General features: G+C 31.7%; 1 protein-coding gene and 1 non-coding gene across 2 annotated transcripts in view; both read right to left on the reverse strand.

The window, feature by feature from the left end:
• The window catches only part of LOC137925458 (uncharacterized), a 108021-nt gene that overhangs the window by 7637 nt on the left and 76064 nt on the right, over positions 1 to 24320 (reverse strand). Inside the window, exons 2-3 of the mRNA XM_068768904.1 lie at positions 5843 to 6051; positions 1217 to 1352 (exon numbers count right to left, since the gene is read on the reverse strand). Of these exons, the coding sequence (XP_068625005.1) occupies positions 1217 to 1352; positions 5843 to 6051 (345 nt within the window). The remainder of the gene's footprint in view (positions 1 to 1216; positions 1353 to 5842; positions 6052 to 24320) is intronic.
• LOC137927534 (small nucleolar RNA U3) lies at positions 1631 to 1830 on the reverse strand. The gene has a single exon (XR_011107770.1). It is a non-coding gene; the product is annotated as a small nucleolar RNA U3 (small nucleolar RNA).

Consider the following 24320-nt stretch of genomic DNA (forward strand, 5'->3'; position numbering starts at 1 on the left):
GACGATTTATAGGTCAATACAGAATCAAATTATGACAGTAAATCACGGAGCGCTAAGATATCGCACAACGATTGGGCGCCTATTGGGGCATATATCATGCGAGTGTTACATTTTAGTTGACCTTATAACCTTGATACATCTAATGTAGTTTTCGAATATTTCTTTTTGTTTCTAATAATACAAAGAAATTTGTTATTATTCGTTGAAATCATGTACGTACATTAACGTAATATTTGTTATTACTAATATATTTTAATTGACAGAATTTACTTTTATTTACGCAATATAAAATAAGCTAAAGAATAGTTTAATGTATCTTAATACACTTGGATAAAGATAAAACTCATTTATTCAACGTCAGAACTTTTAACAGAACCCTTATTGATCGTCCACTCATTATCTTTTAAGTTTTTTAAGCTGTTTTATTTTTGATTGTACTCTGCTTCGCAAGGTGTTATCGTAGAAAAGAAATAGAAAGAAACTCCACAACAACACATCTTTTAATAAAGTTTAACAATACAGATTTATACATATACACTGTCAGATATATCCTAAATTAAATCAAAATAATCAAGCGACATCATTGTCAAGGATTATAGCAATTTAAATATTTGCTTATTGAAAAATAGGCCTTTTTGGCCAATTTGCGGAATTTCATTACAAAATCGGATTCCGTTTATTAGAAATGAATCTAAGAATTTTTGCAGTGGAAACTTTGGTACAGCCAGTTTTTCTCGGTGCCTTGGAAATACATTATGAACATCACTTATTTCTTCAATTTATTATAATTATTGTAAACGTACAAGAATTTTAACTTTTTTAAACGTGTTGCTGCGTTCATGTGAAGACTTGGTGATATAACCAAGACTCATTCGAGCATCTCTTTGTAAGAAATTTTACACCAGAATTTTAGCCGCATGTTACAGTTGCTATTTAAAACAATTAAATAACATTATATATATCAACATATATATATATATATATATATAAAATATATATATAACCTTTAACAAGAATTATTTATATCTATACATATATCTCTATATATTCCCGTTAAAGGAGACCTCTCGTACTGCCCTAACTGATTTTGTCAGCTCATTTACATTTTATAATTCATTTCATATACTTTTTAATTTCTTTACTATTTTTGTTTTTGTCTATTTTTAGAATCAATTATATTGTATAAGGAAATAAGTTAAAGTGACTTTACACTCACCGATTATATCAATAAACTTCGTTGCAATTTGCGTGGCAAAAGATGGCGAGTCAGCCGTCACTTCGCAGCTAAAGTTGCCAGCAACTTCGAGCTCCAAGCGCCGCAGCATAACTTGACTGCCATTAGACTGGCTCATCTAAAATTTACCAATTAAAACACTTTAGTCAATGTCGAAAAACACCCGGTAAAGTGAATGTTATTTATTTATTCAAATTATCTTTTACTCTTTAAAATAATAAGTTCAGAAGAGCCCAATCCTTTACAAGCTAGAATCAAACTGTGTCAAAATAACATGATTCTATGTAAAACAAATCTACGTCGTTTTATAAAATGCCCAAAAGTCAGTTAACTTCAGACATAATTTTCTTTGTGATTACTTTTACAGCTGTTAAACTGCTACAAGATTCTTTTAAATCCACTCAGATGGAGACTCTCTCCCCCACTCCTTCTCTTGTCGCACAGGAGCGAACGAGCATCGAGGGCTGACGTTCTGCCGCTCGCCTCACTCTAAAAGCGCCACGTCACGTATCTTTATCACAGCTAGATAGATCTATATAAGTGTGAAGATCTCGTGAAGAATTTACCATATAAATGATCATAAGTAATAAGATCTATACTACTAAGTTGTAAAATAAAAATAAATTAAAAGAGTGAATAATTGTTTACAAAAATATTACGAACTAAGAAGTTTAAGTTGTGAAATGCCTTATGTTTAGTTGTGAATACTTATGTTTATGGCTTTTCTAATGCTATATATATATATATATATATATATATATTATTATGTCGTAATATTTAACATAATTTTTATTTCACAATTATTTTCATTTAAATTTTAGAGCAATTTAATGTTTGTTTTCGCCAATAGTAGCCCACTGTTGGGCACAGGCTTCTCTCAAAGATATCTATGGAGAGATATACCATAATCGTCACGCTTGGCAGGTAATCGAACCCGCGATTATCGCAAGTCCTCTGCCGCCCGGCTACCACTGCTGATCAATCAAAGTAATAAGTCTGTTAGTTTTTATTCTATCATTTAATCTGTTATACAGAATTATCTAAAGTTTAAACACTGTATCAATGATTAAGGTAAGTTATCGTGTTGCTTTTGAGCATTTAATGTTTATTGTACTTTTAACAAAAATCAAAAAGTCTTAATTACAAGTGGGCCTAGCTTAAATGTGCTAATAAAACGTCAATCATGTATACACACATATAAATATGTACATATTGCCACGGTGTCTGGAAGGCATGATCACCGAGAAACGAGAAATAACGAATGTCTAAAATTAAATTAAGTAAAAAGTTTATTAGTTTAATTTTAGACATTAATGTTCATTATGTCATCTATTATATCTTGTAAACAGATGGAAGTGTAGCCTGGTCACTCATCTTTAGATAAATTTTAATTAAATAAATAATTTGCATCACATCATAAAGTGCATCCGCAAATGTATTAAGAAGATATTAGTAAAAGGCATGAATGCATATCTACCTGTATGGCATGAAATCAAAAAATCTAAATCAAAATGTTCTTTATTTGAATAGGCTATTAGAAGCACTTATGAATCGCCAATTAACATAAAATGTCCGCATTGTTGTCTGTACAGGAAGCTACCACCGACTCGGAAGATTGTTATGCTGAGAAGTGCCGGCGAGAAACTTATTCTAGTCATATATATTCTGCGTCGCGAAATGATTTACTCAAATTAGATTGTCTGCTTGCGACGACACTTTGGTGTTACATAAATTAAGAAGCAACAAGAATAATTAAAATAAAAATACTAATTTATCAAACCAGTCATTACCACAATAAAAAATACATGTTATAGTAATAACAACAAATCTTTTAAAACTAAATTTCACATAATTATGTTTCAGGGTCAACTAAAATGTAACACTCTAATATATGCTCTAATAATCACAATATCGTTGTGTGATATCTTAGCGCTCCGTAATTCGTAGTCACGATTTAGAATGCATCGAAAAATGTAAATCCGTTTTATTAAAAGAGCTCGCCGAAAAATTATTTTTCTCTCGGTTTTTCTCAATGGAAAGCTCGCTGTTATTCAAGTAATGGTGAGAAATGTACACGAAATTTCTGTATTAGATCAAATCAGGAATCAGAAGGAACTGACGTTGTCTAGCGGATTGATTATTTAAAGTAATTTGCGTTCTTCTCTCTTGTCATTCTCAATTTTTGATGCTAGATCTTCTATCATTAATCACATTTTTTTCCCTTCCTTCACCACATTCTTCGATATTACAGTAAGTTATAAATTCAGTTTCCTTTCCAAAATTCTATTTTTTACATTTCTTTTTAATTTTTCTCGAAGGATGTTTACCCACAAGGTCGATAGACCAGAAGACGCTCTATAAAAGCCGCTTACACTCGGTCTTATTTGAAATCTATGGGGGAGGCTAATATACGGTAGGGAATGTTCTGCGGCTAAAATGATTGTGATGTTTAGATAAGTAGTACATTGTTTTACGATTATTTTCAATAATAAATTACTTTATAACTTGATATGTTACAGAGGATTTCTTCTGTCCGTAAATGATATTTAGACAGATGAAACTCACGAAACATTATCTGATGTCTATTGAATAGTACTGTTGAGATTTACATATATTCAATTTGTATTAAAACAAAAGGAAACCTATTGTACACTCATACAGGCAAACGAAATTCAGGGAGCTTCAAATATGAATTTCGGATTTGCCGGTAAAAGGTACGCTTCGCCAATTTCTTTACATATTGAAAGCAGAAGTTACGGCAGTATTACATTTCGAATATATACTTTTTCTTTCACGAATATCTAACGAAATTTAGTTTTCACCGACTTGTTTTAGTACGTTCGATGTTTAAAAAACATAATGAGTTAAAATAATGGAATTAATTATTCGAAATTTAAAAATTAACCCAATCCTTTTTGCAGTATTAATTTATAAACATTAACCATTTCAACACTTACTAGGTACCTATTTTTACGAATACGGGTCAAATAATCCGATTTCATGCTTCCCGCTTGTACGTGTGAAATATAGTAATAAGATAGAAAAGAAAATAAAATCTATAATAATTAAACAATATAGTAAATTGATGTACAAATAAATAAAACATTTTTATATTTTCAATGCAAAAGATTAAAATTACGTAAGTATATAAGCTAGTTATTGCATGTAAAATTTAATAGTGTATGATTTTGTTTATCTTAAGAAACTGAAATATTACATTGTTAGTGGTGGATGGATTTTGGTCTTTCATATTCCCACAGCTGGACCTGGGCCTCCCTCATATATTACCAATTTAACCAATCATCAGCGTGCATCAAGCATATTTCAAAGACCTTAGCAATATCAGACGTTCGGTGCTAGCTGTTCCGTGGTCTCCATTCCAGAACCTTCGGCGCCAGCGGCCATCTCTTCAGCGCTCTATGTAATCTGCCCACCACCACTACTTGCCAATTCACTAGACTATATTGGTCTACTTTTGTTAATATAAGAACCTTCACGTTCTTGATTTCATCACGTAGAGACAACCTTAGTAAAGCCTCATTCACAGCTTGTTGTTTAATTGTGAGTTTACCTCTAAGCTCAGAATTAGAGAAGTACGTCTGAAGATATTGAGACATGTTGGTATTCAATGATCAAAATTTCATTAAAACATTGATATTCAAAATCGACTTAAGATTGGTAAGAATAATCAGCAACAGCTTTCATTGGAGGTTTACTACAGGTATCCCTCCAAAATTACAGAGGACGACAACCAAGAGGGATTTGGTGGGGAGTAAAACCCCTCACAGAGGGTAGGTCATCCGGTGTTTGTACAGAATGCCTTCCGAAACCATAAAAAGAGATTAAAAAGTCAAATCAGTTCTCCACAAAAAAAAAAGTAATAATGATCGCCAAAATAGTTACGGTAAATGTTGTTAATTGCAGGTAAAATAATTAACAGTGTCGCACTTTCTAGTGGCCGTTATGAACATAACTATAATATGTTTATTAACACGTAAAAAATTATTAACAATAAAATAAACTTTCAACTAAAATTAAGAATAAAAGAAGGTTGAAACAACTTGTATTTTATTTGACAGAAAGTGTCAAGTCTAGCAAAGTGATACCGCTTTTATATCTGCGAGGTCAAGTGTATCAAAAACCATGAGATGTGTATTGTATTTTGTATATTTATTCAGTGTACACAAGTGAGAAGTGTTAGTTCAGTTTTAGAGGACTGAGACATGCGACTGAAGGTTGTGGGTTTGATTCCCAGAATACAGTTTTATGTATGTCAAAACTGTAGTTTCGAGCGCCGTCGACAGATGGCGCTAGTAGTGTTGTAAAAGCACGACGCGGTTGAATTACATTAGCAAAGAAGACTCGACAATGACTTCACATTTAAATCACATTTTGTGCATTAATTATGTAATATTGCAACTGTTCAAAAACAAGTTTCCAGAGAATTTGCAGCAGTATCCTCTGCATGTCTGACTGCCAAGCGCGGTGATTGTGATGTATCCCCCTATAGGTACGTTTGGGGGAGTTCTTTGCCTTTAAATGGTGGTATTGAAAAGTCAATAACGACACGAGAAAATTATCAGTGTTATGTAGTCATTATATACTCACGTCGACGTATATTCCTGGTAGACCAAATAGTCTGATTTCAGGGTTCTCCATAGGCGTGTAGCGGAAAAATTCGTGATTTCCTCGATACCACTTCACTGAGTATAGTGGAGCGCCTTGCATATCCCTTAAGCAGATCAACGCCGCCGTACGCCCTCGGATCACAAGTCCAGGCTCCACTATCAGCTTCACTCCTCGCAGACTGGTCACAGCTGTGAATTAAGTAAATACATTTTAAGTTAATTATTTCATATTATTATCTTTGAATAATTCACAGCAGTCACTTCTGGATGTTCAAAAAACCAACCCCAGTTAAGCTCAAATCGAGAGAGACTAAAATCAAAATAGGTTCCGTTTTAAGAAGAGCCTTAAGCAACAAGGCTTTCAAATGCATCTTCATCTTAAAGACTTCTGCAGCAAAGTCAGTTTTTTTTCTGATCAATTTTACAAAAAAACCTTAATCCAGTTGAACAATTCGTTCTGAAATTGTATTATCAGTCAAAATCCTTTACACCGGTGAATAGTTTAATTGTATCGTGAAATAACTCTAAGACATTACAATTCAGTTGGCGATGAATATTCATGTGTGTGTATATATATAATATATACATATAATATATATATATATATATATATATATATATATATATATATATATATATATATATATATATATATATATATATATATATATATATATTGGATTTCCGCTCATTTTATATTGACGATAGCGCCTTGTATTTTTTATGAATTCATCCAAAGGTTCGCTGTATAAATTCGCTGTTTGTAATAACACCGATATTAGTTTTTTATCTTCGGGCAATTTACTTTATTCGCTAGCTTTTATATAATAAACAGTTTAACAAATAAATACGTTTATTGAAACACTAAACCAAAATTATTTCATTTACATTTGTTTTGAGTTGGAATATATGATGTCGCTATTAGATGATGCAACGTAAGCTAAACGTAGTGCATGATCGGGTTTACTCTTTGCTTTGTGATGTAAAGTGCTACTTAAGTCAGACTAGATTGATTACTTAGCGAAAATCACTAGCTATTAATAAAGTTACATGCCTATATCTTCAATATAGTACTCTAAAACCATTACTTCATTTATAGCTGTGATTCCCAAAGTGGTCTATATCGACCCCTACGGGTCTATGACAACCTGCAAGAGGTCTACGTCAGCGAAACAAAATTTTGGGGCTCCATGAAATGAAAATGGGGGTCTACGATAGTGCTTTTCATTTCTTCGTCATTTATTATTAAAGCATCGGGTTATTTTATTTATAGTTTATATTATGTTTATTTAAAATTACGTATATATTACATAACAGATACAAAATTTTATTTTGAGTAGTTTTAATTTAAATTCAATTAATAAATGTATAAATTAACATGTGTTTTTACTTTAAGTTTTTAACACTAAACTTCACTACAGTTAGAAATTTACAGGAAATCAATATCAGGTAAGTAGGGGGTCTACCCAACACGGAAAAACATGGCAAGGGGTCTACGATACAAAAAAGTTTGGAGAACTTTGGTTTATAGCTTTGATTTAAAACTGACCGCTAATTTATACAAAAAATTTACATTCCAATTTCTATACATTATGATTAATATGATAACTATCTTGATCTATACAAAACAAACATATATATCTGTGGAGGCATCCACAAATGGTTTAAAAGGTTATGATTTAATTGCATTACATGTGCTTTAAGTTGTGTTGCTAGCCAATGTAGGCTTTGTGCAGCTTTACCGAAATTGAGTCCGCGGAAACAGGAGGTCCATGGGGGGTTTTACCATAATCATAAGCCTGGCAGGTGAGTTGGCGTTCGTAATGTTGATGGCGTTGGCGTTCGTAATGAATTGGTACGCAGAGAATGCTGCTGCCCATTCGGAAACATATTTGCTAGCAATGGCAATCGTATATATGTGAATAATGCAGTTGAATTATATAAGATTGTATCCCGGAAATCGAAACCGGGACCTACGATCGCAAGTGTCAATTCTCTACCACCATGTCATAAATGTCATAAGTCTGTATATTATGTAATAAAACTTAAAAATGTGTTGAATTTTTATATTACATTCACTCATTCGTTATCATTTCAGCTGTAGGACTTCATTATACAGGTAGGTCCTGTATAATGAAGTGGGAATCTTTTTTACTCTGTATTATTTAATTTTAATAAGATGTCATAATCATGTACAACGAAAAAGGTTTCATACCATTCATGCATGGGTTTTTTGATGTAAAATTTTAAAAAAGAACTTTTTATCCGATATATGCACGTGTATAACGGAGTACGTTACGTAAATTAGAATGAGATGAAGAAGCGATTGGAATGTAGCCAAGAAAAATTAAACGAGGTTAAGAGTCAAGGCAGTAAATGTTCAATCGGATTAAATGAAAATTCTAAACGAATCAAAATCTTTTGCCGCCATTTGTTACAGTTCTACTCCCAAAATACGTTGTAATATTTAAATTTTTACGAACAAAGCAATTAAATTTTATGTACATACAAAACAAATATTTAAATATACATATAAAAACAATATCATGAAATTTTATAACGAACTTTTATTTTGTACATTCAATAAAAACTATTATATAGGTGATTGTAGATGGAAAAGTTTTAAATTTGAAAATATATGTATTGATTTTATACCTAATTCCAACCATCCTATGATTGTTCACTTTAAAAAATGTAACATAAATTACTGGTTTATATTGGAATGCTATGATATGTTCGGAGTTTCGCTGGGCGTTCCGCAGAAGAACCATCATCACTGACGTAGTTCGAAGGATTGTTTGTCTGAAATGGCAGTTGGAGGAGTACATCGCACGCGCATCCGATGACCGTTAAGGCTGATAGGTTCTCGAGTGGTAACCACCAGCTGGTAGACGCAGCGTGGGAAAGCTCTCCACTAAGTGGACTAATGACATAAATAGTTAACGTCGAAGTCCAAAACCGGTCATCTTAGGGTTTTTAAGGCGAAGCCCATGCTTGGCTGATATATCAATAACTGATGGCTATTAAAAGTAGTACACAATAATTATAATATTTAGATACTCGTAATTTGAAAACTCGATATCCTAATATATTATCATTAAGTAATTTAATATTTTTGAAAACATTGATTTTTGGATAGATTTTAGCGGTGAAACACCAAAACCATTCACCCATATAGTTTTTAAAATTGTAACCAAGCGTCCTATACTTTAAAAAATACAATTATGACAAGGCATTTAACTTTTTTCAGCAATGTAAGAATAAAACGCATTACTCTGTTTTTTTAACAGCAAACATTTGTTAAAAAATTTACAATAAAAAACTAGAGCCTAGAAATAAAAAACTTTGTGAAAAAATATTTGTAAAAAAAGGTCCCTGTCCTAAAAATCAGATAGGGGTACGAGAGGCCCCCAATAGCGGCGGTCATAAAAAAAAAAATATATATACGGTACATATAACATAACATTTTTAAAAATTTTTCCTGTCTGTCTATTTGTTTGTTTGCGCTAATCTCTGAAATGGTTAGACCGATTTTGGCAGGACTTATACTGGCAGGTAGCTGATGAGATAAGAATTAACTAAGGCTAAGTTTATTTTAGAAACATTCTTAAATAAAAACTAAATAATTTTTATATTAAATTTTTCGCGGACGAAGTCACGTTCACAGCTAGTGTTTAATAAGTTGAGTAAATAAATAATAAATATTTTGGCGTCGCTTCAGCTATAAGATATCTATAGGGGGATACAAATATATCTATAGGGTTACATATATGTCTATAAGATATCTATAGGGGGATATACCATAATTGCTACGTTTGGTAGGCGGGTTGGTGATCGCAGTGTGGTATCGTGGTACGCAGAGGATGCTGCTGCTCATCCTCTAGAAACTTCTTTATATGTAGTGACAATCCTATATAATTAAATATGAATGTATATGTCACTTACATTAAAAAAAATAATACAAATTATTGTTCATTCATACACTAATGGATTTGATTTCACTTTACTCGGTTTTTATTATTGAATACGTCCCTCATACAGCTGGCACAGGTGAAGTGACTTGAAAAACATAACTAAAACCTATACACGAAATAAGCTTTTCATATTCAATCGTGGCATACAAATGAGAACATCAGAGAAATAAATTTATATTCAGAGCCAGGAATGTATTTCTTCGTGAAGTTATACACTTTAAAAGATACAGTATGTTTTTATGTCCTGAGGAATTTTCAAAGAAAAACCTTTAACTATTACGTATTAATATTTCAAATTGAAATGTCTTTACTTGACATTAAGTTCTATTTACATTACATTAAGACGTATAATCAATGTGTAATTTTATTATAGAACAGATATTCATATTGACCTCACGTGTACGACTTAGACTCTGTGTTTGACACTAATCGGTGTAACATAACTCCAGAAGATGCCCCGTGGAGGGGTGAAACACGTGTTGAGTAATTTTTTAGTGGCGGTTGTGTGATTCGCACTGTTTGCCGCATACGCATTTATCAGCGGGCTGGCGGGCGGTGCATTTCATTGCACGTCTACCACTGCATGTGCGGAAGTGGCTAAACATTGGTCCTTTTCTTACGCCTAAGTATTTCGAATTTTAAAAATTGTCCCCGTTTGCCGTCTTTTTCTAGATAGCAGCACACTACGTGGCATAGACTTTCGGCTTCTTTTTCTGCGGATTTTCTCATTTCTAATTCGGTCTTGCAATGGAACTCCAGCATAGACATCTCCACTGTTCTCTGAGTGACTTAGAACCTTCTTCTGAGACCTATCGTAAGCGACCACATCTCAGATATATATGTCAACGGGTGAATAAAATTTACTTCTATGGTTTGTATGAATAATATTATCCCGCACCACAAACAAAAGCTTTAGCGACTAATAAAAATGAGGAGATGGAAAAATTTAATGATTATGTAAATAAAATAACTTCACATTCCTATTACTTAGGAAGATGAAAAGTAAATAAAATTATACATCGTTGATTATATGACAGATTAATTTTGTGATCACATTCATAAAGAAGTATACATTAGAGAAAGCGCAAACCAAGTTCTGTGGTGAATTGTGTGTTTTAAAATCTAGGTAGTCACAGATACCGGTATACAACTACAATCAAATGAGCTATACTTTTACTCTATAAATCATTTTCGCAATTTCCAACCAACATATATATATATATATATGTTGGTTGGAAATATATATATATATATATATTTAAATAATATTTTAAAAATCTCCATTGATTATTTTTCTCAACGAAATTATGCTGGATTTTAGGCTCTAGAGCTAAATAGCTGAAATTCGATCGCAATATATTTAAATGCATTTAGCAAATGGCACACGAAATTACTTTGTACGAGTGAACAAAGTTCAATTTTCCGGTAAGATACACGGGTCAATCCCAATTCCATGTCCCTGATCCGCGGGCTGCTATCGCGACCCACAGGAACGCGTTGAAGATTTAAAATAATCCTCCTATACGACAAAAGCTGTTTTTAATTATCCATTTTGTATTACGTAATTTTTTTTTCATTTTATAACATAACATTATATATATATCATACATATACAAAAAATGACTATTAGATTCATGGTTTATCATGAGATAATAAATCTTCATCACCATTTAACGTTTTTAAATTCTAAAATATGAATGAACATGAACAAATGTAAATGAAAAAAAGTAGCAAAATATAATCTCTTAAAAACTTGTTCAAATTTATGTGTTGATCTATAAAAATCAATATTGTATATGAATGAAACTAATTTAAATGAACTTGTAAATACGAATGCAAAATTAAGTTTTTGTTCACATGTCATACGTATACGTATTGAGATATTTGATGCGTATTATCTGAACATACTCGTTCATCCGTGTTTGCCTTTATTGCTGTCTATACTTCAACGGCCCGTGAAAGCTTTCGACTCTAAGTTGGGCAATTTGTTAGATTAAGGTAGATCTCAATAGATCCAAGCTTCACAAGTTCCAACATGTTTTCAATTTAAATGTCTGTATCGACGGAATGAATGACCTGAAGCCAATAGATCCTACGACCTTGGAGTCACCTTTATTACACAAGGTGATCGGTAAAAGCTTTTCCGAGTAGTCCTTATTTATTAACAAAAAGGTTTTACACCTTCTTGTAATCACTCTATATAAAGTTATCAAACTGAAACTCTATTGGAATGCGACAGATAAATATTATAACTTGACAGTAAAAAGTCTGCAAGGACAGATAATAAACAATTATTAACTTTATTATGCAGTAATCCAATATTTGTTATTTCTGAGATCATACATTTTTATATGGGTGAATCATACATTAATTTACTAGTTAGATTTTAAAATTATTTGAACTGTATATTTTATATTTGTCAATATGTCTCCTTGCCTTTTTTCGCTTGTATAAATAATATATATATATATATATATATATTTACACATATATATATATATATATATATATATATGTATATATATGTATATATACATATATATACATATATACATACATATACATATATGTCATTAATATCATTTCTAGGTCTTACGCCTTCACATAAGAGATGTCACAAATTCTTGAAATTTTTGACCATAACATATGATCATTTTATGTGTTAATTACATAGAAAAATCTGTTCTAGAAAAAAACGAACTAACCTATCTTGAAACACAGTATGATAACTATGTAAGTACTTCAACGCTATAAGATCAGATCGACGTATCGAAGTGTGGTCATCTAACTTACATTTTTTTTGCTACATTGTTTTGGTATCATTTGATTTTTAGTGTACAGAAATTGCAACACATAGAAAACAAAATTGAAGGAAAAAAAAGTTTCAAAACTGTCACTAGACTTCTACTTGTGCGCTGGTTCACATTTGTTCCACTATAGTCAATCTGTCTAAACGAGTGTTTCGTTTTCGACGACTATTGCCGTCATTCCACACAGCTAACTTCACTTTGACGGCTTTAGTCGCAAGTGTCTGTCAACGCGATATTGTGAGTCACAAGTGACCTATGACAAGTAAAAAAAATGAATATGTTACAAACTAACGTGATTACTAATAATTATTAGTGAGTTATACGTCCTGCTTATAAAAATGTTGTTCTATTGTTTTTGAAATACAAAATGTTGGATACTATTGCAAATTAACACACCGAGCTGCATGGTGACCCTTAGAGAGAGAGCAACAAGGGCACCAGACTCCACCGGGGCATGAACACGACTATTTTGACAAGAGTGAGAAGAAGTATATTAGACCTTTGACCATTACGTTAGTAGTAGTAATATCGCTCACTACAATGCATGGAGCCCTACCAAATATCACAGGTCTTGAGCTTGGCGCATCTAGTAACTTCGTTAGCTCATGGTCGCCATTCAAAAACATTTTGGTCCCAACAACTCAGTAGTAATAGTTTATTGATCTTCTAGCAGACGCATCAAAGATCACCCAGAACGATAACCGATCTTGCAGTGCGAGCATTAAGTAACATTACATCAATACTGATGTATTAAGAGGAATACATTTTAGCAATATTCGATTAGAAGGATCACGGCAAATAGTGTACTTTACGTGAAATTACCACACACGTCACATTTCTCAACGTTATCTAAATTAAAAACCGTATTTTGTCGCCCCCGTAAGGTTCGGTGTCTGTAAATATTCTCGCCTATAAAAATCCATTAACGGTGAAAAATAAAAAAAATAAAAAAATAAAATATGCTGTCACCACAGCGTGGCCAGCTGCATTTTTAATTGAATTTCACGCAAACAACCAAAACCGGCTTTCCAATTTCCTTTTGTTTTACTAAAGTGAAGGATTTTTTTACTATTTTCAGAAATGTCTCACTTTAACTGAAACGTTAAACTACGTATTTTTTAAAAGTTAAAAATTAAAAAAAATATATAATTTAACGGCCTTAAAGATATTTAACGTAAGTAAAATAACACACAAGTTTTATTTAGATTCCTGTACTTATTGGTTGACATTTATTTTTTACGATTATCATAATTATAATTCTAAATTATAAAAGCTGAAAAATTTTGAAGCATTATTCTGCATGTAACAAAGTATACGGTATGATTAAAAATTTAAAATGTTTGTTCACGAATTTTGTACCATTAACCTAGTTTATATTGACGTTTGCGAAATAAGTTTTTATCTTACACGAGATATATAAGTAGTTTTCGCGAAATTTTTCCAGCATACTAAATATTCTTGCAAACTTTGAAAGCACTGAAGAAGGTAGGTGGATTTATAAAAGCGTCTATCGACGTGAGCCTTTGTACTCAGGTATATTTTCTAGTAAACTGTTGTACATTTTAATGTTGTTTTAATAACAAATTTCTCTTTGAGTCAAATAGAATGTTACTTGTGTATTTCAATAGGAGAATTCTAGAATTTTTCAAATTGATAATATCTATCATCTAATGTTCACATATTACAGAGAGATGTTAGACAGGGAGATGTTAAAGAGAGTCGAATCGAACTCGGATGACCAGCGTCCAGGAAACTTCGAAACATCTTAACGCCACCCATCTTTAAAGACAAAGTCTTTGTCCAAAGTGTGGTGCCAGTGATGATATATGGGTCTGTGACGTAATTATTTACGACGGACAAAAAATCACCCAGAGAGCAATGGCTATGTTTGGAGTTTCGCTGTGAGATCGAATCAAAATCTTGGCTCGAAGATTTATACGTCTGAAGTATCAGTGGAAAGGTTTAGGAGTGACGACTGCGAGTCGGTAGACGTGGCGTGGGTAGACCACTCCACTTGGTAGACCGACGACATAGTTCATGTCGTGGGAAGTTTCTGGATTCGACCAGCGCAGGACCAGTCAGCGCAATCTTCGAAGGAGGCCTATGCCTTGCAGTGAGCGTCCATTGTCTAAAAAGAAGAAAAAGAAGAATTATGTACTCCAAAGGCACATATATCTAATACGAATTCACAACGAACTGCTTTTATATACTCACATTCACTAACGCGCTTAAAACGATGTCATGAATTACAAAGGTCACAATAATTACGTAAAATCCTTCATATTGTTGTATGCATTTTACACAAGTATACTTTTATTAATGTATTCATTTCATGTATTTCATTATATTATTATAAAGCATGAATTACAGAACCCTCTAAACAATAAACACGGAACCCTAGTAAATGCCAAACACAAAAGTGCCTTAAACACACGTGACCTTGAAGTTATTTATATATTTTTGTGGTACGGTTCTCGAAAATTATAACCGAGTACTATCGCGAACTTACTAGAATCTTCTCCGTAGTGTAAATAGGTGTACTTTTCATTACGACAGTTCAGTGTTGTTTTTCGAGTAATAAGATTAACATCAGTGATACAAAGTGACTATTTGGTAAGTTATTCGAACAGTGAATTCTCTAGCGATTTGGAAGCTAAGTTAGGACTAAGCGAAAGTATGCTTTGTGTTAAAGTAGAATGACCATCTGATTTGTGAATAAAGGACTCCTTGTGAACCAGTGGTGTTTCATTCCGAGTCAGAACCTACAAAACAAAACAATACTGGCATACTGGATCTTTTATTTATTTACACTTTACTGTACACCATAGATAATAACTAAAAAATAAACAATTTACATTGAGGTACAAGAGGCGGTCTTATCGTTGCGATCTCTACTAGACAACCTTTTGATGGAAACGAGAGACATGAAGTCGAGGGCAGTTTAGTGTGTATATAAATACAAGTACATACATTACTATAAACACATACATAGGTACAAAAATACTTATATAATACATACTTCCACTAGATACGGTGGTTTTAATCCTAAACACAATAACCTATGGAACGCTATAAGATAATAGTTCTAACAAAATAACAAAGATATATTTAGGAAGACTTTATTAAAGTCCAAAAATTTCGTGCAGCTCTTTTTGTCTAAAACACTTTGCGGATCAAATGCCCTGTTATAAAATTGAATATATGTACGCTCCAAGCGAAAATAAAGATCTGTAAAAAATATTGAACCTTAAGAGAATTCTAAATTCAAATGTTAAACAAGTTTAAAGCAAAACGATCGATATTTTTTATTGTATAACTCACTTTACCATTAATATCCGCAGAATGGACGTGAAAAGAGAAATTATTGCAAATCGAAAGGAAGTGACGGTTAAATCTAGAGAGTGGTTATATTAAAACGAAAACGCAGTAAGAAATTACTCAAACGTAGTCGTAAAGTGAAGCTGGCTGGCTTTAAAATATATAAATCTCGTTCGAATTCAGAATATAAATCGTAAATCTCGATTTTGATATTAAAATATAGATTTATAATTCAAATTAAATGGTTGACATCTTAATAAATACGTTGAATATATATTTAGTATTGATAGTAGAAGTATATCTTGTTATTTACGCTTGATGTCAAGTATTTTAAGATGCAAAATATCAAAATGTTAAAAACACATTATTTTAAATGGGTATGGGTTATATATCTGTGGGCATACATAATAAAGTTCAAAAAGATAGTCTTCCGTTGCTTAGATCAAAATTAATAGTATATTACTAAATACCCAAAAACCTATGATTATCTTTGTGTTAATTCATTTCTTTTTCTTCCTCTGTTTCTTTCTGAGGCAAGTGCGATCGAAATCAGTTAGATGTTTTTATTTATTATTGTTTTATGTTTATAATATATATTATACCTGATTTATATTAAAAATATATGTTATATACATATGTATGTATTTTTATGTATTATGTATTATTAAGTATGTAAGTCTATGCATGTTTATGTTCGCTTGTTTGTAAATATGTATGTTTTGTACATGTAAACTACTCATTATTAGTACTTTTACCTTTTCCATACTATGGTTGTCTGTAAGAAATTGCCTTGTGTGATAAGACCGCTCATTGTACTTTTTTGTATATTATTGTGAAACTTAACAAATGTATCCTAACGTGTACAGTAAAGAATATTAAATAAAAAAATAAATTAATCTTAATACAGCATTCAAGAGTTTTTAGTTGGTAAAATTGTATTGAATTTAGGTTGTTAACTTATTTACATGATTGATATTATAATGTACACATCAAAAATTGTTAAACTTCATATAAAAATTTATCTAAACCCTTAATAGCCTGATTTATGAAAGTGATTTTTTTTAATATTACTGTGTTTGCTTGTGGGTCTTAATGAAGGGAAAATAGATTTTTTTAAAATTTCGTTGGAAAGAATATTGTACAACAGTAAAATTCGTACCTATAAAAAACTAATAGTAATGTGACCATTAGGTTTAAAAGATTGGTATTAAAATTGAAACTCTAGGCTATTAAGGGTTAAAGTTATAAAACATGGTATTTACAAACTTTCTTAACAATAAATAAAAAAATATGGTATAATGGACCTTGGTAAGAGCTATGGTAGTTAAGCGGAAGAGAACTGAGTCATGTGTTCGTAGAGTGCAGCTTCGATTTTCGAATTAGTATGACACACTTAACACTTTGTGCATATATTATATATGATCGACCAAGTCACATATAAGTTACCAGAGCTTGGGCAGCAGCGTCCACTGTGTACCATAATCTGCCTACCAAGCGTAGCTATTAGGCTATATCCCTCCATAAATGTCTTTGGAGGAAAAGTACGCCTTGCAGTATGCACTGAAACAACAAAGGCTACAATAACCTATTTCACGTTTGATCCTATCATTTATTTAAAATTTTCTTATCTTCCAAATTTAAAATAAATATTAATGACATTAAATATATACACACAATTTTTTGTTTGCGAATATGTTTCAAATTTAATTTATAGGGGCTCCATATAAATCTTTGGAGATATTTTTAGATCCTTGGGATATATAGAGATATAACTATGTCTATGTGCTGAAACGACTGCATTTGTCGGTGTATGATTTTTAATTCACGATGCAGTTAACATGTTAAAACCGAAACTTATGCGAATATTAAGATTTGACATAAATAAAAAATTGAATCCTATAAAAGTGTCTGGTTTAATAATTTCTATCCACCTTCTTATAGTAACAAAGGAGATTAGTGTTCTTTTTTAAATATTGAAGTTATTACTAGTGGTTGCAACGAACATTCGTAATTTAAAATATCGAATGGCGGATTTGAATGTACAACCTGTAATCCATATACGACAATTCCTGGTTCTTTAATTTGATATTATCTTCAAGCGTTCCACAGTGGAAAATACCTTTAACATATTGAATTTTTTCCTAGTTAAAGTAAAAACTTTGCAGCTTAATAATTATAGTCTTGGTTTTGACTATATTGTTTCGAGTAAGATTGCTATTAGATCTCATAAGTTATAACTTCCATATATATTTAAAAAATGTTTAAGGTTTATAAAAGTCTATTTTAGCGATTCGTATATATCTTTCTACATTTGACGTATTCTTTTCATATTCTTTCAGGTATAAATTTATCAAAAAGGTTTTAATCCATTCAATGTCTAGTTACATCATTCCCAACTCCTTCTATCGACACCTTTACGTCTTGAAAATCATGTCTTGGTCACCAATTGACAAATCTTATGTAACTTCATATATCGCTCGTGTGTCGAGCGGTAGAAGAAACTTGTGTCACTAGCTTTTTATTTCTCAATATTTTACTATGACGTTTGACGCGTCTTATAGTCTTTTCGACGCTATATACACCATATTAATTTATTTATTGAAGTAAGACCACGAAAAGTAATTAGAATGATTAATATTAAATGGATCGTAAACAAATATTATTGTAACATTTTTTTAATATCATCAACTGTGTAATACTCATTAGTATAGTGTAGTTATTTGTGGTAAAGAACTTATTCTCGGTTGATAAAATTTTTATAAACACTAAAACATCTTAAAAATTTAATTTATATTAAAAATTTATCAACTTTTTGTAGTAACAATATATTTCATTAAAGAATCTTCTATTACAAAATTGTTTTAAAATAAAACATCTTCAAAAGATTTGTCTCGATACTGTCGCAGGCTTACAATGGGAAATTCCATTTTCCGGTACATTGCTCGCCTCGATCACGATGCCACGTTCTAATAGCCTTGTCCCGCAGCAATGTACATGTGTCTGTTAAATGAACTATACAATCATTTTATTATACTTATAATCTTTATAGTTTTGGTCTTCTGAATTTAAAAAATCCCGCGCAGTTTTAAAAAAAGAACTTCGGAAAAGTAAATTTAAAATTACTCTTTAACGTTTGAACACTAAAACAACACATAACATTCTATTTTCAAATTAGATATGTACGATATCTGCGAGCTTGCCATTGGTTCCTTAATTAGGACGTGAACACATAAGGTGAACAGTGAACTGAATTAAGTTTGTTCATCGGTCAGCTATCATTCGGTCCTATTGCAAATCTATAGGAAAGGCCCATGTCCAACAGTGAGCATCCTGCGGTTAAAAGAACAATGATTACTGTCAATATAAACACGGAATAAATATAATGTATTCAATAAAAGTCATCGAATTCATTATGTCAAATAGATTTAAATATAAACATAACAATTCATTTTTTAAAATAGTTTCTTTAGTACTTCACAGGATTAGTGTAATATGAGGCTATATAACTGATCAATAAATTTGTGTAAATATTTACAAAATGAATTTTAAATACACGTGCAAGCTTTTACTAGGCTTGAACTGTTACCTTAAAATTAAAAGTATCACATCGTCTGTCCAATATATTGTTACAAAGCACGAGTTACAGAACCCTCTAAACAATAAACACCGAACACTAGGATCAAAAAGTGTCGTAAACACGTGTGACCTTGAAGTTGTTTATAGATTTCTGTGGTAAGGTTCTCGGAAATTCTAAAAGAGTACTATCGCGAACTTACTAGAACCTTCTCCGTGGTATAAATAGGTGTACTCCCCATTTCGACAATTAAGTGGTTTTTTTTTTCGAGATATAAGATTAAGATCTACGATCGGTGATATAAAGTGACAGTTTAAGTTACAGTGAGGTAGTTTGGACTAAGCGAAAGTATAAGTGTTTGGCACTAATCGGTGTAACATAACTTCTAAAGATGCCCTGTAGAGGGGTGAAACACGTGTTGAGTGAATTAACTGTGCCAGTTGTATAATTCGCATTGTTTGCCGCATACGCATTTATCAGCGGGCTTGCGGGTGGTGCACTTTGTTGTACGACTACCACTGCATGTACGGAAGGCTAAATATTGGTCCTTTCTTACTCAGAATGGACTTCCGCAAGGTAACGCCTGATTCCATTAAATATTGAATCAGTCGTGTTTTATTCCGAGTCAGAACCCACAATACGTAACAATATATGGAAGTTCTACGCTTTGCTCGCCGGTCTGTGTCAAATCCAGATGTTTGAGCTTATTAGAATATTTTTATTAACGATTTTAACATGGACTATATTTTTTTTATAATAAATTTACATGTTTGTTTCATTTATTCGAAATAAGAATAAAAACATTAATATGAGATCGATAGTATCTATTGCAAGGTATTGTAAATAAAGTTTCCTGTACACTCAGTATATTATGCATGTAAAATAGTTCACGGCACTGCATTTAAGTTATCAAAAGCGTAAGTTAGTAATATAACTTTTGGCAACTATGTGAAAGTTGCATCTAACTGAAAGTTAGTTAAACGTGAGTGGAACAGGTCGAGAGCTTATAATCGTAGGCCTGTGGCAAAACGCAAGCATTGCTATATTGAGGGCGACAAGTGTTACTAAAAGCACTTTTAAGTCGGCGTTTATATGTTAAGGAAGTTGAGATTGAAATCACTAGCTACATATAAACTTTGATTCGCTGCTTAATTTAATAGCGGAAAAAAGTTTTGCACATTTTAATGCGATTTATACTTGTTATCAAAGTGTATGTTAGTTTATAAATTGCATACACACTTTTATGTACATAGTGGTTAAAAGTAGATATATAAGTTTCAAAAATAAGTTATCATATAGGCACCCTATCCAAGTGTTTGTTAACAACTATCTGTGATGTTTTGTCGGTATATACTGGGCTGTTAAAGTCTCCAACGTAGATCTCTGAAAACGCTGCGGTGAGATGCCGATCTAGCAGTAGACCAAACGCTGCAATTGGAACTGGATAGGCCACACGCTCCGAAGGGACTTTGATCACATACGGATTTTAAAGGAAAGCGAAGACGTGGCTGCCTAAAGCAAACCTGGCGAACGATCACTGCAGAAATGAACGCAGTTGAAATGACGTGGAGCGAAGTAAAGCACGAGGCTCAAGATCGCTTGGGATGGCGACGTACTGTGAACGCCCTTTGCCCTATCTCCGGGACATAGGAATAAATGATAATCCAAATAACAAATTCTTTTATATACAATATCGTAATGATAATATAATAAGAAAATTTGTTTGTAAATTTGGCTAACTACATATTAGAATTAATTATTGTTAACCCTTCTTTGCATGATTTTTACTATTTTTTTAAAATAAATCAGGGTGATGTAATTAATGCTCTAGATTAAAGGAAAAATATTTAAAAAAATCCTAGTGTGAATAAAAATATGTATTATGTAAAAAACAATATGATGGAAATTTACATCATCATGCAGTTTCACATATTTAGCCCGGTACTAAATAAATAAAAAAAGTTGTTTACTTAGTCTTCTTTATTCTTAGTGATAACTCAAAAAACAATAATTATTTTATTCAAGCACATATTGACGCCACATTTATTACACGAAATTGTAGAATAGCCTTTACATTTGGGAAATTTGCACCGGGGTGACCCCCCTATTTTTGGTCAATGTTCAGCACCATCTTTTCTTATGTCTTTTGGAGGTGGTGGAGCTGGAGAACCTTTTCTTTTTTTGATTGTAATTCTTCTTCTAGTACACTGGTACCAGGATGCCCTCTTTTAGCTGCTTTGGTGGTTCCTTTGTTGCATAGCACAAAGGACAATTCATTTCTGAATTGGCCCATTGTAAGCAGACTCTTTTTAGGTTCATCACTTTCTTGAGCATTTTTTTTATAAACAATCCAAGAGTTTATAATAGCAAGATCAAATAGATGAAAAAAATACGCAAATACCACTTTTTAGACCCCATTTTTATATGATTTCTGCCCAAAAAGCTATCCATGAGATCTACTCCTCCCATATGTTTATTGTATTCTTGGACAATAAACGGACAAGTTATATCAGTATGTATACCACTTTGATCTTGTGCTAGGAAATTTGATTACTGGCATGTATAATAATATACCAAAGAACTTATACAAATCATATTCTGTAAATGATATAGATGAACTGGGATTACTCTGTTTTTTATATAAATTTGTCTCCTTTAATAATGTTTTGATAAAAACTTCAGTAATAAAATGGTTAAAACATTGATATGGAGTTTCTAGGTGTGATAGACCACCTGAAGCAGCAGAACTCCCCAAGAAAGTAATTTTATCTGTGTCACACACCAGATTCCTTTTTTTCCAAATCAAGTTTCTTTTGTCAAATGGAAAACTGGATGAAGACTGCAAATTAGATGAATTTGATGTGTGAGAGGGTTCTTGATCGTCTGGTTTTACATGAGGAGGTTCAATTTCAGCAGTTTCATCCACATTGTCATCATCATTCTCCTCCTGCAACACTTATAATTTCATCAGCATCGTGGTTTTCATCATCGGAATCTTGGTCATTAAGACCATTTTCTGAGAGCCTTATAACTTACAAAGATAATCTGCAATATCTCTTTCATTCAAGTTTCCCCAAAAAACAACATAAAATAAACATTTACAAAAAAAATTCCCATACATTACAAGTGAAGTTACTGCATAGTGATGTAAATTTCTATCACAACGTTTTGAGAAATTCATTTATAGTGTTTTGATATAAATTGTACATAAAATAACAAAAACATGAAAACAAACCTTTTTTCCACTCATTTTCATTTTTTATTGTATTTTATATCTCCGTTTATTTCCATAAAACAATTTAAAATCTCGCTCCTTTCTTCCAGTCTCAATAAACAGCAGCATAACAAGTTCTAGGTCTGGTAATTCACAGTGACCTGTGCTATTTTTCGACAACCGCGTTTTGTTGTACGCAATAGTCGCTTAAAAAGTTGCGAGCAACAACAAATTTACGTTACAAGGGTTTTGAGTATCTTTTTTTGTTGACTAAATGTTATGATGGAAATTTCCATCACCATGCAAAGAAGGGTTAAATATCTTACTTAATAGACTCTTTTAAATTCCTAAGGTCGACCACTTTTTTATATATGTATATATAATGGCTGTGTTACAAGCAAGATATATCATATAAAACTATACGTATCAGTTAAACCTGTTCAAAAATAATATAAAAAATTCTCTATTTTAATTTTTTATGTAACCTATTTTTAAAATAAAATTCCTTTTTTTATATTTACGAGTATAATAGGCGAAGCATTTGACATCTATCTCGCCTGATCTTAAGCAATGACGAGATCAACGATGGTACATACTTAAATAAAAATTTATCTTAAAAAATATATTCAAAATGAAAAACTGCACAATGCTAAATTAGAAATATTTATAGAGATGTTAATTACATATAACATCTAAACACCTGTTCTCGAATATTTTTAGTATAAATTTATTATGTAAATAATTACACTTGCACAGATAAATAAAAAAAAATTAAATACAGCAAAAGTAGTCAATAAAAAGCTAAAGTTTCTAAACCTACACCTATTTTTTTAAATAACCCTGTCTTAAAGTATCTTTGTAGTTGTTTCAGCCCGTAGACGCCTTTAAACCATGAATCCACTACAAAGATATCTGTAGGGGAGATATACTATAATCGCTAAGTTTGGCAGCAGGCTTGGCATATCGTAGTGTCGTATTATGGTACGCAGAGAACACTGCTGCCAATCTTCTAGAAACTTATTTGTAAACAGTGGAAATCCTATATAATTGCGACTTACGATCGCACTACTACTCCTAAATAAGTTTTTTTAAGAAAAATAATAATTATCAAAAATACTTGCCATAAATATATGATGAAAGAGAGAATATGCTAGTTTCTTATCTATTTCCAAACGATAAATCGTAAGAAATACTATTTTAAAAATTGAGAAAACTAAACATTTTCAATGTTGATAAATAATCATACGATATCTTTTTTGCTTAGAGGACTAATTATCGATATATTTTAATACTGTTTTCGTGTTTTTTTATTTATTTATTCAATATTCTTTATTGTACACGTTAAGACACATTTAATAAGTTTTACAATAATATACAAAAAAATAGAATGGGCGGTCTTTTCACACAAGGCAATCTCTTACAGACAACCATAGTAAGGAAAAGTTAATAGTACTTATAAAGGGTAGTTAATTATAATAGATAATTGTTACGTTTAAGAATTTTAAAAAGTTAAATAGATATTGTAGTCGTCGCCATTTCAGCCTATAGATGTTCAATGCAATAAATAG

Source organism: Battus philenor, unplaced genomic scaffold (genome assembly GCF_028537555.1).
Source record: "Battus philenor isolate CCGP_79_NKW_IND1 unplaced genomic scaffold, ilBatPhil1.0.hap1 SCAF_10, whole genome shotgun sequence".
NCBI lineage: Eukaryota > Metazoa > Arthropoda > Insecta > Lepidoptera > Papilionidae > Battus > Battus philenor.